Below are 13,022 nucleotides of genomic sequence, written 5' to 3'. Positions count from 1 at the left end.
ATGGAGGAAGGAGCTTTTAAACATAGCCAGGGAATGATCAGTGTACATGAAATCCTGAGTAGGAAAAGGGCAAATTGGGGGTAATCTGGATTACGAGCCAGAACAGGGAATTGCAACTGTCTCCAACAGTGAAGGGGTTAACATTTCATTCGTCCTACTGGAATGTTAATGGACCACAGCAGAAATCCGGGAGTCTGGCTGCAACAGGAGCTCAGTCCTTGGCTTTGTTAACATTTGGGCTGGTTATTTTTCCTCTCATTCTTTCACCCCTCTTCTTTCTCTCTCGTTTTTGGTCTCTCTCTCTCTCTCTCTCTCTCTCTGTGGCTTGTGTGGTCACGTTTGGTTTTAAGTGCCTGTTTAATCCCATCCTCCTGGCCTGAGAGGGAGGAGGAGGAGGAGGGAAACGGCATGCGAGAAGCGAGCAACAAGATAAAATGGATAGCAGAGGCAAGAAGCCTGGAGGGTGGAAGATTGTGCTGCGAGGGAACATTAGAAAGGAAAGGGGAGACGCCCAGGATTTATAAAAACCAGCGGCTCAGGTTTTCAGGATTCCTAGCTCTTTCCTTCTCTACATGCGGGGCAAGACTCCAGATAGGAAAACCCGCAATTCCTTCTTACTGTATTTTCCAGCCCAGCTTCTGTGCCGTTTCTCCATTATGGCTTTTGCTGCTATGGTGAGTTTGATTGTTGTTTTTTTATACAGGGGTGCCAGGAGGCTTAATAAATCAATGGTCCTTTGAGATCCTCAGATGAAAGGCACTAGGTAGTCCAAGTACATGATATGTCGCTCCTGCCAGCTGTACAGTTCCTGTGGGGGAGATATTAGCGGAGGGCTGGGGGGGGGAAGCGGGAGGCGGAAACTGAATGGCTGCGGAGAGCTTTGCATGAGGGTGAAGAGGGGGACTGCCGTTCTGGGAGCGAACTGCAGGGCGTTCTGATCACTGGGGCGGGGGAACAGGGACTGCGGAAGCCCCAGCAGGGACAAGGTGGATGCTTCGTGCTTGCTAAAGGTTGGGGGCCAGGAGAGGTGGAGAGCAGGGGCAACGGATAGCGGTCAGGGCACGGAAGAACAAGCCGCCCGGAGGAAAATGTAATGAAGAGCTCGTGTAAGGAAGCAAATGACAGCTTCCCAAAACGATTCCTGAAGTCAGTCTGCGTGAACGTAGCCCGATTTTCCGAGGACGACCTCCCTGCAAGGAGCTTGCGGCCTGTTGGCATCAAAGGAGCAGCTGCGGCTCCCTTGCCTTGGGAGAGACTGGGAAGGGGTGAGGGCGAGAATCGGCTCAGCTGACGCTCCCTCCTCTTTGGCCACCATCACCAAGGTAACCGCCCTTCTCCCCCAGCGGTCCCGCAGCCTGTCACCTGGCCACCCTGCAGGAGAAGAAAGCCCCGGGGAAAACAAGGGCTGAGGTCTGAGATGTTCACAAATGGTTGCACGGGAAGTTTGCAGCCACGCTGGGTGTACGGTAAACCCGCGTGAGTATCCTGGCGAGCCCGGTGTGCCTGGGGCGGGGGGAAGTGCTTGTAACCGGAACCACTGGGGGTCAGGGCCGGCTCCAGGCCCCAGCAAAACACGCCGGTGCTAGGGGCGGCTTCCCGGCGCCGGCCGTGCCCCCCGCCGCCCCAGCTCGCCTCCGCCTGCCCCGCCGAGCGCCCCGCCGCTGCTCCGCTCTTTGGCCTGCCCAGCCTGGGGGGGAGGCGGCGGGGGCGGAGCGGAGGCGAGCTGGGGCGGGCAGCGGTTCCTCTACCCCCCCACCCCCACTACTTCCTGCGCCCCCCCCCCCCCCCCGCTCCGCCTGCTCCCCTGAGCGCGCTGCCTCTCCCTGGCCGGAGTGGGGGGGACGCGGGGGAGCAGGCGGAGCGGAGGTGAGCTCGGGCGGGGGGGTTCCAGGGGGGGACCCGCAGGAAGCAATGCGGGATGCCGCAGGCCCGGTGGAGGAGGTGGGGCCGGGGATTTGGGGAAGGGGTTGGGAAGGGTCGGACCCGAGGGGGGGGGGAACGAAAAAAAGCGAGGGCGGCCAAAAATCCCAGAGCCGGCCCAGCTGGGGATGGCTCTCTCTAAAGTCGCTGGGAAGATGGCTTCATGCACAACTTCTGAACGGCCATCAATGCGCCCTGCTTCAACACCTCAACTAGCATTTGCTGGGAGGGCAGGGGAACGAGCTGCTCCCCTTTACCCTTAGTCAAAGCCTGCTGCTTTGCTGCCTCTCAAAGGAGGGGTGTGCAAAATATGTGTGCGCACGCAACCTACTTTCCAGCTGCTCTATTTTTCCCATTCACCCTCGCTTACCAGCTGTAGGGATGGGCCTAAATAGATCAGTCCTCTGCCCTAGAGCCAGTAGCATCAGGTTTGCTGTCACTTCTTGCTGGGTGGTGGGGGTGGCACATAGGGGAAAAGGCTGCCCACAGAGCTCTGAATCTTTCCGAGTTGAATACAAAGAAAATGATCTGATGCTGCTTAAGATTTCCAACTGTGTCGTTCAAAATAGGTGACTAATGTTTGCCTCTGAACTCTGGCTGGAATCTAGATCCTCTGGTTCAAATTTTTATTGTGCAGGCTGGAAACTTTCAGACTTATTTGCAAAGGCCTTTGATCACAAGGAAGTATGTGCCTGAGGCTGTTTTTAGACAACTGAGAGGCAATAAAGATAAAGCATTTCCTGAGTGGCACAATGATGACCCCATTCCCCTGTGTTTTGTGCCCCTCAGGGGAATGGGGAGTTGTACTGCCATGCATGTGGCTAATGCAGAGGTTTTGCTAGTAATGAGTGATAAATACCTGGGGTGCGGGGTGGTAGGAACAGCTCCTGACCTTGTGAGATCCTAGACAACAAGTCACTTTTCTACACCCTTCTGATTCCCCTCCTACCTTTCCTCTGTCAGGTTTTGTCTATTTAGGCAGGGCGCTCTTCAGGGCAGGGCTTGTCTCTTCCTATATTTATGTACAGTGCCTAGTCAAGGGGGCTCCAATCTCAGATGGGGCCTCTAGTTGCTACATCATACAAATGATGATAACACCAGGGAGAGGAAGTCATCTGTAGGTCTGAAATTCCTGTAGTGCAGAGTAAATGACACTGAGAGCTGGAGCCCCACCCCTCCAGGACAGAAAGTCAGAACCCCACTTCCTCCAATCTGCTAATCAGCAGAGCTAAGCCAGCATGGAGGAGCTTTTTGGCCAAGAGCAAAGCAGATTAACTTCACCCCTGAAGTAAAGGCGGCAACGGGGAAGGAACTATAACTGAGTTATAGTTTGGTGGTTGGTCTGCTCCTGGGATGGCATAGTTTACTCAGGGCAAATTGTAAGGGTAACCTCTGGCTACGACACCCATTTACTCACTTATTTAACAGCTTGCCTCTGGTTTCACCTTCCTTTTTCAGTACTCTTTCAGTAAGCCTGCTCAAACAGAGGTAAACAAGGTTTAATTCTTTTCCGTCAATCTCCATCAATCTCCATGCACTTGTCTAGGCTAAGAAACAAAGCCAGCTGGACAAAACACGGCCCTTTCTGACTGGTGTGGAAAATGACTGTCCCACTGTTGTAGATGAAGCCGAACAAGTTCAACACCTGCCGTAAGCCAGCCTGGCCAATCGCTAACTCTAGTAGGGGTCAGTCATGCTTTAGGTTTGTCTATATCAGCATGACAACCATTTTCACGACTGGTTGAAGTGGATGATGAGGGACCGAGAGCAGCGACCAGTCTCTAGCTGTTCTTATATGTGTAAGTAGAGTTTTGCAATGAAGGCCTAATTTGTTATAACAGCTCTGTTGTCACTTAGGCATCTAAATGAAATGACCAGATTTTTCATGAGTGCTCAGCACGCAACAGATCCCATTACTGTCAGTGGGAGCAATTGGGTGCTGAGCTCTTTAGAAAATCTGGCCTGAAAATGACCTCTCGAAACTAATCTCCAGCCTATCAGAATTTAGGGTATGAGTTGCTGTACTAGGTCAGACGAGTAGTCCATCCTAGTCCAGTATCTTGTCTCTAGCAATGCTTGGGACCTGAGGCTTCAGCAGAACTTGAAACCCCTGTAATACACCTAGCTGATGGTGTGAAGTGATACATGAAGTGGGAGTGAGAACAAAGGGAATTCTCTTATTTTTTCTTATGCGTTTAAGCTGGTCTGCCAGCAGGGTCTTTGCAGACCCTGTTTATTGCAACTGTTAACCTCTAAAAGTTCTTTATATTTTAGTGGGTTTTAACTACCTGACTTCCGCTTAAATCACCACACTAAAAATATCACCCCACAGCCAGAACTCATCTTCTCTGGCAAAGTGGGTTAGTAGTCAGGGCTGCTAGGCCCTGAGCCTGCAATTGAATCCCATGTAGGTGGACCTTGAACCTCCCGTGATGCCCGGGGGCTTGGTGTAGATGCAAAATTTCGCTCACATGGGTGTAATTGCAGGAGCAGGGCACAAGTCAGACTTTCCCATTAACAGGGCCAGCTCTAGGCCCCAGCAAAACAAGCAGGTGCTTGGGGCGGCTCATTTCTAGGGGCGGCATTCCGGTGCTGGCCATGCTGCCTCTCGAAATGTGCCCCCGCCGCCCCAGCTCGCCTCCGCCTGCTCCCCTGAGCGCGCCGCTGCCACTCCGCTTCTCCCCCCTCCCTTCCAGGCTTGCTGCGTGCGAAACAACTGTTTGTTACAGTCACCGTTTTGCGCAGCAAGCCTCGGAGGCGGGGGTGGAGCAGAGGTGAGCTGGGGCGGGGAGCGGTTCCTCTACCCCCCTCCCCGCTACTTCCTGCACTCCCCCCACACCCTTGCTCACCTCCGCTCCGCCTGCTCCCCTGAACGCGCTCCTCTCCCTCGCCTGAGAGGAAGGGGGGAGAAGCAGAGTGGCGGCGTGTTCAGGGGCGCAGGCGGAGCAGAGGTGAGCAAGGGCGGGGCGTTGCTGGGCGGGAGGGAATGCGGCATGCCCAGGGGAGGAGGTGGGGCCCGGGAATTGGGGATGGGGTTGGGAAGAAGCGGAGTTGGGGTGGAGCCGGGGGGCATGAAAAAAAGCGTGGGCGGCCAACATTTTTTTTGCTTGGGAAGCAAAAATCCTAGAGCTGGCCCTGCCATTATACACAACCACACATTGCTGCACACGTCTGTAATCATAACAGCTGATATTTCCATAACACCTTCTATCCTGAGGGTCTACATATTGTGAGCTGGGTGAAACATTGTTACAGGTAGAGTTAAAACCTCAGGAAGTTTGATAGGTGTGAACATAGCCTTCAATTAACATAACAGTAAGGGAAAGCACTCACCTAAGACAAAAGGAGTACAGTAGAACCTCAGAGTTACGAACTGACTGGTCAGCCACACAACTCATTTGGGCAGCAGCAGCAAGGACACCCTTCCCCCCCCCTCCCCCAAACAACAAAACAAAAACCAAATACAGTACAGTACTGTGTTAAATGTAAATTTAAAAAAAAAAGGGCGGGGGGGAGTTTGACAAGGTAAGGAAACTATCTGTGCTTGTTTCATTTAAATGAAGATGGTTTTCTTCTGCATAGTAAAGTTTCAAAGCTATATTAAGACAATGTTCAGTTGTAAACCTTTGAAAGAACCACCATAATGTTTTGTTCAGAGTTACAAACAACCTCTATTCCCAAGGTGTGTGTAACTCTGAGGTTTTACTGTATGTGAACCCACTCAGGAGCTTTTGCTGAATATTGTTTTGAGGAGGTTTGCATGTAGGCATGTGTGTAGGCAGAACAGAAAATAAACTAGGAGAGACAAGCAGAAGAAGGGAGGGATAGCTAAGTGGTTTGAGCATTGGCCTGCTAAACCCAGGATTGTGAGTTCAGTCCTTGAGGGGGCCATTTAGGGATCTGGGGCAAAAATTGGGGATTGGTTCTGCTTTGAGCAGGGGTTTGGACTATAAGATCTCCTAAGGTCCCTTCCAACCCTGATATTCTGTTCTATGAAAGCACAGTGTCTGACCCTGGAAGAAGCATGAGGACAGGTTTTTGGGTCAGGAACACAGGCAGAGAAGATTATTCTTAGTTCTGTTAACAAAATAAGCTGTTTCTTACTGTTTGATTCCTACTGTGTTCAGAGACACAGGACTCTGTATATTCTGTGTAAATAAACAAAACTGCATCAGAGAAATACCAATCTGTCACCAATTTCTACTCCTACCTGGAACATCCCCAGGGCCTCAAACTTTGGCTAGCCACTTGGGTCAAAAAGGAGCAACAATATGGTTCACAAAGAGAACTCATCAGGAAGTGTGGTCACTTTCAGGTGGAGCTGTAAAGCAGTGACTTTGGAGAACAGGTTTTGTTATGGTAGGAGAGGAATGGAAGAATTTCTCTCTTCATCTTTCATGGCCTAGCCTTCCAGCCAGGTCATCTCTTTGCAGTTCTATCTCCTTCCAGCTAAAGAATCCACACCAACACCCAAACAGAGCTCCTTCTGTCCCTCTCAAGCTGTTGAAGTTCTTTGCTTTTTTACCCTTGCTGGGCACTGCAGAATTATTTCTTTGCTCCTTTGACTCAGGACTACCTCCTAGGCTTTTTTCCCCACTCCCTCCCCTTCCTGGGGACTCTGGCAACTTCTACCAACGACCTCCCTGCTTCTTAGACACTCTATTTCCAAGGCCCGCACAGGAGTTTAACTTGCTCTGTGGTTCTCTCTACCCTGCCTTCACCAGGCTCTTCCCAGAAAGCTGGCACTTCCACTGGTCCTCTGTCCTAGATTTCTGACAAAGTTTTGCCTCTACGAAGTCCTCCCTGACTCTTTCCCAGCTGGGGTCACTACTGGTAATTAAGCCACCAGATCAGGATCTGCTTGGGGGGTGGGGGAGGTAAACTGCTAAGTAACAGGTAAGGCTAAGGCTGACTTTCCTTAAAGGGCCTGCTAGCCTTTGGCAGGCCATTATACAGATGATAGGGCCAGTCTAGTTCTCTTGGCCCCTTTGACTTGAGTTCCCCCCCACACCTCTACATACCTAGGAAACAGCCTCTCTGCTCCCATCTGGCTGCGCGCGAGTCCCACAAGCTATGGTGATTCCCTTCCTCCTTCACCTATTTATGTCTTGGTGACCCTTCTACTACTCCTATGTGAACAGGTTTCAGAGTAACAGCCGTGTTAGACTGTATTCGCAAAAAGAAAAGGAGTACTTGTGGCACCTTAGAGACTAACCAATTTATTTGAGCATGAGCTTTCGTGAGCTACAGCTCACTTCATCAGATGCATACCGTGGAAACTGCAACACAACTTTCCAGGCCAGGAGAAAGACAGGAAATTGCAAGCACCTCTGCGGTGACCTGCAGGCACAGTGATCTGGGGATGGCACCCGGATGACTGGCTGTGTGTGTACAGCACGGATCCCAGAGAGTGAGACCCTATGCAAGCGCACAGTTCTCAGGGTACCTCTGATTCACCAAACTGTGTTCCATCCAAGTGTCTGTTTCCATCCAAGTGTCCAGTCCCGCATTCCTCTCTTTCCCAAGTAGTTCAAAGATGCCTCTCCTGAAGGGTATGTGAAGAATAGGTGGCATCCACTTCCTGCTCTTCACTGCCTCAGACATGCCACCCTCAGATAATGATCATCTTTCGTGGGAGGGACCTTCTCAGACAGGGATTTCCTAGCACCCAAGTATGTGTTTCTGAAAACTACAGAGCCAGAACAGCTTGCTGCGGGCCCACAGCTCCTCCAGCGCTGGCTTCCAGTTTGTTCGGCGGAGGGAGCGTGATTTCCTTCTTCTACTCTGAGAATGTTAATGCCACCATTGATTGTGCTCCCCACTCACAGATGTGGGGCCTGATCCTGCAGGGCCTTACAGACACAAGCAGCCCTGCTAATATCAATGTGCCCACACCCATGTACTTGTGCAAGTGAGGCTTTGCAGCATCCGGCCCTTCATGCAAGTGCTCCCTTCACCACTGCGCCTGACAAACTGAGGAGCAGGGGCAGTACATTCACCAAATTAGCCCAAGATAGCTTCAGAAGTGGACCTCAAGTCTATAGCGTCCTTAGGCCTTCAGGTCCTCATGCCCTGATTCCTGAGGACCCTGGGCCCATATGCAGAACAGCAGTACAACTCTCTGCTCTAATACCCTTTCTGGGGTTGTGAGACATGCAAGATTTTTTTAGAAGGTAAGTCATCAAACACAAATTAAGCACAGGCACATAAGTACAACTACTTTGTTTCATCAAACCTATGTATTTCTTAACATTATACTTTTTTTTTTTTAATGATTACTGTAATAGGCAAAGTTTTTAAGATAATTGTAGTGTAATTTTTGATAAGGGCTTCAGAGCCCTAGCTGGCAGGAGGGCTGAGCAGGGCTGGAGGCTCGGACCCCGGCTGGCAGGGGTCCAGGTGGCTGGAACCCCAGACCAGCAGCGAAGTGAGCGGGGCCGGCGGCTGGTATCCCAGGCCGGCAGCAGGCAGAGCAGGGCCGACGGCTGGGACCCCTGGTGGCAAGGGGCCGGCGACTGGAACCCCAGACTGTCAGCGGGCTGAGTTAGGTGGCAGACAGAACCCCAGACCGGCAGTGGCTCACCCGCTGGTTCCTGCCAGCCGGGGTCCCGGCCGCTGGCCCCGCTCAGGACCCAGGCTGGCAGCGGGCTGAGCGGGGCCAGCGGCTGGGACCCCAGCTGGCAGCAGCATGCCAGTAAAAATTAGCATGCGTGCCGCAGGTTGCCAACCCCTGTGTTAATGTAACCTAGGTGCCTAATAGGGAGATGTCTCTTTAAGAGACCCACTGTGGGATGTAGGAGTGAGCTGTGTCTGGGTCACTGTTGCTAGGCAGATTAAGCACTCCACAGCCAGAAGCTTCTGGAATTGGGTATGGATGGTAGCATTGAGTCTGCTCCAATAGGTTCCCTGTTGCTGGGGTCAGACTCCATGAGGGCAGGCAGTCAGGGCACCTGCTGTACAAAGGGCCAACATGTGCCCTGTGTGAGTTGGGAGAAGCTGAGCCCAGGAGCAGGAAGCAGGCTGTTGTCCCTAACTCAAGCATTTTGCAGGTTAGTGATACTGTTAGCTTCTAACAGGGAAGCCTGGGCAATGCTAATTATAGCAAGGGGAAATTGGGAGGAAAAAAATAACAACTTCCGTTTTAATTGTACTGTACGCTTCGAATGTTTTGATTTTAGCCAAACTGGTCCAGTTACATTGTCTCAGCTAGTGTGATTCACCAACTTTTCTTTAAATGTAGTAATGGGGAAAGAGTCACTTCTATTTTACTATTCTCAGTGTTGTATTTTCTTGTAACAGGGTTTTCTTTAAATCTAAATATGTAACTGAGCAGTTGGTTAATCCGTCAGCTGACTGGCTAGCAGTGATTTCAGCAGAGGAAGAGTCTGTCCGGATTCCAACTGAAGATTCCTACAAGCTAGGGGAGGGATGATGTTGTTTTAGACTCAGCAGACTGTATAGATTTGGTGATCAAAGGCTCTGAGATTTAGGTGAACTAAACCTAAGATTTGGGGAACTTTCAGTTTCTTCTCACTGTGTTTCTGTGGAGACTGAAGATTTTAATTTTTCTTTATTTATGTTTATGTATAAATGAAGGCAATATATGTAGATTGTAAAATAGGCATGTTATGCTGTAAAATTAGATTATTATTTGTTTATCATAAGATTTTATAAAGTTATTTAAATTCATTTCTTAGTTCCTTTAGGGCCTTGAATGTGGGGAGGTTGACGCTGTGCAATCCTTGCTGAAAATCCTTAGAGATTCTGGGTCTCCAGCTACTTTCCTATGGGAGTTGGGTATTTTTAGGCACTGGAGAAGGGCAATGAAGTGGACTATAGCCCACCCAAAGGTTACACTAACTGTGTAAACCAGGTGCATTAAGACTGTTAGGAGTGGGCTAGTGGCAGCCCAGAAGAGTGGGGCAGAGTAGATGGACATGGCAAAGACTAATTTTTAGGAAGTTAGAGGGGGTTGATTGGATCAGCTTTGAATTCAAATGTTTAATTAACTCTTAATTCTGAATCTGAGTTAACTGCTCAATCAGAAGATACATCCCGTTGCTCCTGAATATACTGAGTCTTTGTCTATCCTCGCACTTTTGTCGGTAAAATTTTTGCCAGTCCGGGTGTGAAAAAATACCCCCTGACCGACATACGTTTTGCCAACAGAAGTGCTGGTGTGCACAGCACTATATTGGCGGGAGTTGCTCTCCTGCTGACATAGCTGCCACCACCCATTGGGGTGGTTTAATTATGCCAATGGGAGAGCTCTCTCCTGCCAGTGTGGAGCGGCTCCATGGGAGACCTTACACTGGCCAGCTGCAGCGGTACAGCTGTGCATCTATAAGGTCTGTAATGTAGACACAGCTTGAGAGGCTTGATCTGCCTCTTTAACGTGGTCCAGAAAGAGGGAGCAACCTGGGAGTAGGGGATCGGAATGGCTTTATTTAATAGAAGGAGAGGGGGGTTAATAATGCATTCTTCCACTGAGTCTGAGTTGTCTACTTAGATTGCAAGCTTTTTGAGACAGACACAGGTGTATGTACATCACCCAATACAGTAGGGGCCCAATCTCAGTTATGATAATATCAGTATCATCATAATAATGGTACTAACAAGATCAGAGTCCCCAGCAATCTCATGGGACTCTCTGACCATTGTGCATGATGTAGTTCCCCAATGAACTCAGCGACTCAGGATGGAACCCTGGACTCCTTCATAAGTCCTTCTATTATTTCTTATGCTGTCCCAGTACGGGACCCACTGAGCATGATGCCCAAGGACCTTTTCCCACTGCTGCTTCCGTGGCATGGCATTCATTTCCCCATGAGCACGTCACAAATTTTTGCTTTCACCAGAATGTTCGGTCTGGAAGTTCTTCCTTTGATACTGGTGGATTTGTGCATATTTTAAAATGTTTCCTTCTTTCCCTGTAGGTTGGCTGCATTGGTTGGGCCTCACTCATGTTGCACCACTGATGGCTTGCTACTCAGAGCAGAAGCAGAGGAGTGAATGAATTGGGGCATGAGCACAGGGAGGCCAAACCTTGTATCCAGCAGCCATGCTCCTCCAAGGACTGCGGCTCTATGGGAAGTGGTGCCGTTTTTCTCGCCCCATTACTCAGCTCCTTACCTTAACTGTGGTGACGTTTGGCGTGTTGGCTCCCTTGATTTGCCACCGGCTCCTCCACTCCTATTTTTACTTACGCCGCTGGCATCTGAACCCCATGAGCCAGGAGTTCCTGGAGCAGAACCAGGAGGATGGCCAGGCCGCCCTCCGTTACTTCGAGGACCTGCGGACTCCTAACTCCTCGGAGATCTCAGGCGACAAGGCCCTCAGACCGTGGCTGCTCATCACTATCATCACCGTGCAGAGGCGGAACGAGTTCCACTACGTCCTGCAGGTGGCTTCCCGCTTCCACCGTCTCCTCCAGCAGTGTGGCCCTCGCTGCCGGAGCCACCAGATCTTTCTCTGTAACGTGGAGCAGGAGCCAGGCAGCCACCAGGACGCCAGGCTGTTGGGTACCTTCTTTGCAATGGTCAGCCGCTACAAAAACTGGGAGGACCCCAATGCCTCAGTGAACCAGTTTGAGAAGGAGAAGCGGGACTATGCCTTCTGCCTGGAGCAGTCGCTGTTGGCCTACAGTCCAGAGTACGTCCTTCTGGTGGAAGACGATGCTGTTCCCGAAGAGGAGATATTCCCTGTCCTGCAGCACCTGCTGTTGGCACGGCTCTCAAAGCCACACCTCAAAGATGCCCTCTACCTGAAGCTGTACCATCCCGAGCGGCTTCAGCGCTATATCAACCCGGAGCCCATGAGGATCCTGGAGTGGCTCGGCCTGGGCATGTTTCTGGGCCCTCTGCTGAGCTTTGTGTACTCCTGGGCGTCTGGCCGCCCAAGCCTTACCTGGCCCATTGTCCTGTTTTTTGCCTTGTACAGCATGGCACTAGCAGAACTGGTGGGGCGGCACTACCTGCTGGAGCTGCGCCGGCTGGCTCCTGCACTCTACAACGTGGTGCCAGCCACTGAGTGCTGCACGCCTGCCATGCTGTTCTCCGCCCCTTCCGCCCGCCGTGTCTTAGGTTACCTTCAGGAGCTGCACTGCCGTCGGGGCTTCGCCAAGGACATTGCACTCTACTCGCTGTTGCGCACCAAGGGTGAGAAGGCCTATGTGGTGGAGCCCAATCTGATCATGCACGTGGGGATGTTTTCCAGCCTCAGGCCAAATGACAGCCCTAAGCTACTGTGACCCACCGAGAAATGCCTTTATGGAAAGGCTGGGAGGAGCCAAGGGAGCCTTGTCTGTGGACAGACATATCAGGTGTGACTTCAGATAGCATGCCAGTTGCAACTGTGCTCAGAACTACCGGCGCCACCTAGTGGAGGGAAAGGAACTTTAAAAAAAAAAGTTTACTTAAACCTGTAGATGCATTATTTATTTTATAATGAAGTGAAAAGAGGGTGGAGGTTTTCAGAGAAGGGAAGGGTTTGCTACTATCCTTAGTCATTTTTTGGGGGGAGACCCCCCAATACACACACACACTGGCCATTTGCACATGAATGTGCCTCCTACAGCAGTGTCCAAGAAACCAGTCTCTGGTATCACAGACCCAAGACAGTTTGGCTGTATCAGCTGTTGTTTGAGATCTCCTTTGTCTTTTTAGCTGCCCCATCCAACCCCCCCACTCCACCACACACAAACACACACACACTCGTCCTTCCTCACCTACAATGGCCTTGTCTCAATTCCTTCCACACTAGTCAATGCCACTCCTGTGGTCACATATATCCCAGTCTCAAGGCACTGGAAATGCTAGCCAGCGTAAGTGCATCAGGCTCAAGCTGACCTAGGAGGAAGTATGGAGCTGGAGAATAGCCCCAGTTTCCCCCAACCTTCTCCACGTCTTACCCCAACGATCTGTTCATCTCTTCAAATAAAAACATGAAGAGACCTTTACAAGAGGCATGATGCATATAATGAGCCCCTTACCCCAGATTCTGCACATGGTTCTGGGAACATGTTTCATGCTGCTTCAGCACCTCCGGGTCTTCTCCTTTGTGGATAACACACCTCTTCCCCCACAGCTCTCCTTTCACCTTGG

General features: G+C 51.0%; 1 protein-coding gene across 2 annotated transcripts; it reads left to right on the top strand.

The window, feature by feature from the left end:
• The first annotated feature begins 504 nt into the window (after nt 1–504).
• Nucleotides 505–12,339, top strand: PGAP4 (post-GPI attachment to proteins GalNAc transferase 4). 2 transcript variants are annotated; one of them, XM_077817811.1, is made up of 3 exons: nt 505–674; nt 1,344–1,476; nt 10,857–12,339. In XM_077817811.1, the coding sequence occupies exon 3, from the start codon at nt 10,982–10,984 to the stop codon at nt 12,167–12,169; it is 1,188 nt and encodes a 395-aa protein (XP_077673937.1). In that variant the 5' UTR covers nt 505–674; nt 1,344–1,476; nt 10,857–10,981; the 3' UTR covers nt 12,170–12,339. The 2 variants fall into 2 exon arrangements, with proteins under 2 accessions (XP_077673937.1, XP_077673938.1); XM_077817812.1 differs by lacking the exons at nt 505–674; nt 1,344–1,476 and adding an exon at nt 897–1,322.
• The last annotated feature ends 683 nt before the right edge of the window (nt 12,340–13,022 follow it).

The sequence above is a fragment of the Eretmochelys imbricata genome, chromosome 5, assembly GCF_965152235.1.
Source record: "Eretmochelys imbricata isolate rEreImb1 chromosome 5, rEreImb1.hap1, whole genome shotgun sequence".
Lineage (NCBI taxonomy): Eukaryota > Metazoa > Chordata > Testudines > Cheloniidae > Eretmochelys > Eretmochelys imbricata.
The sequence above is the reverse complement of the archived record's forward strand: the minus strand, read 5'-3'. Positions and strand labels throughout refer to the sequence as shown.

Excerpts from the sequence above, each read along its gene's own strand:
- PGAP4 (XM_077817811.1), top strand. The coding sequence starts at position 10,982 with ATGCTCCTCCAAGGACTGCGGCTCTATGGGAAGTGGTGCCGTTTTTCT.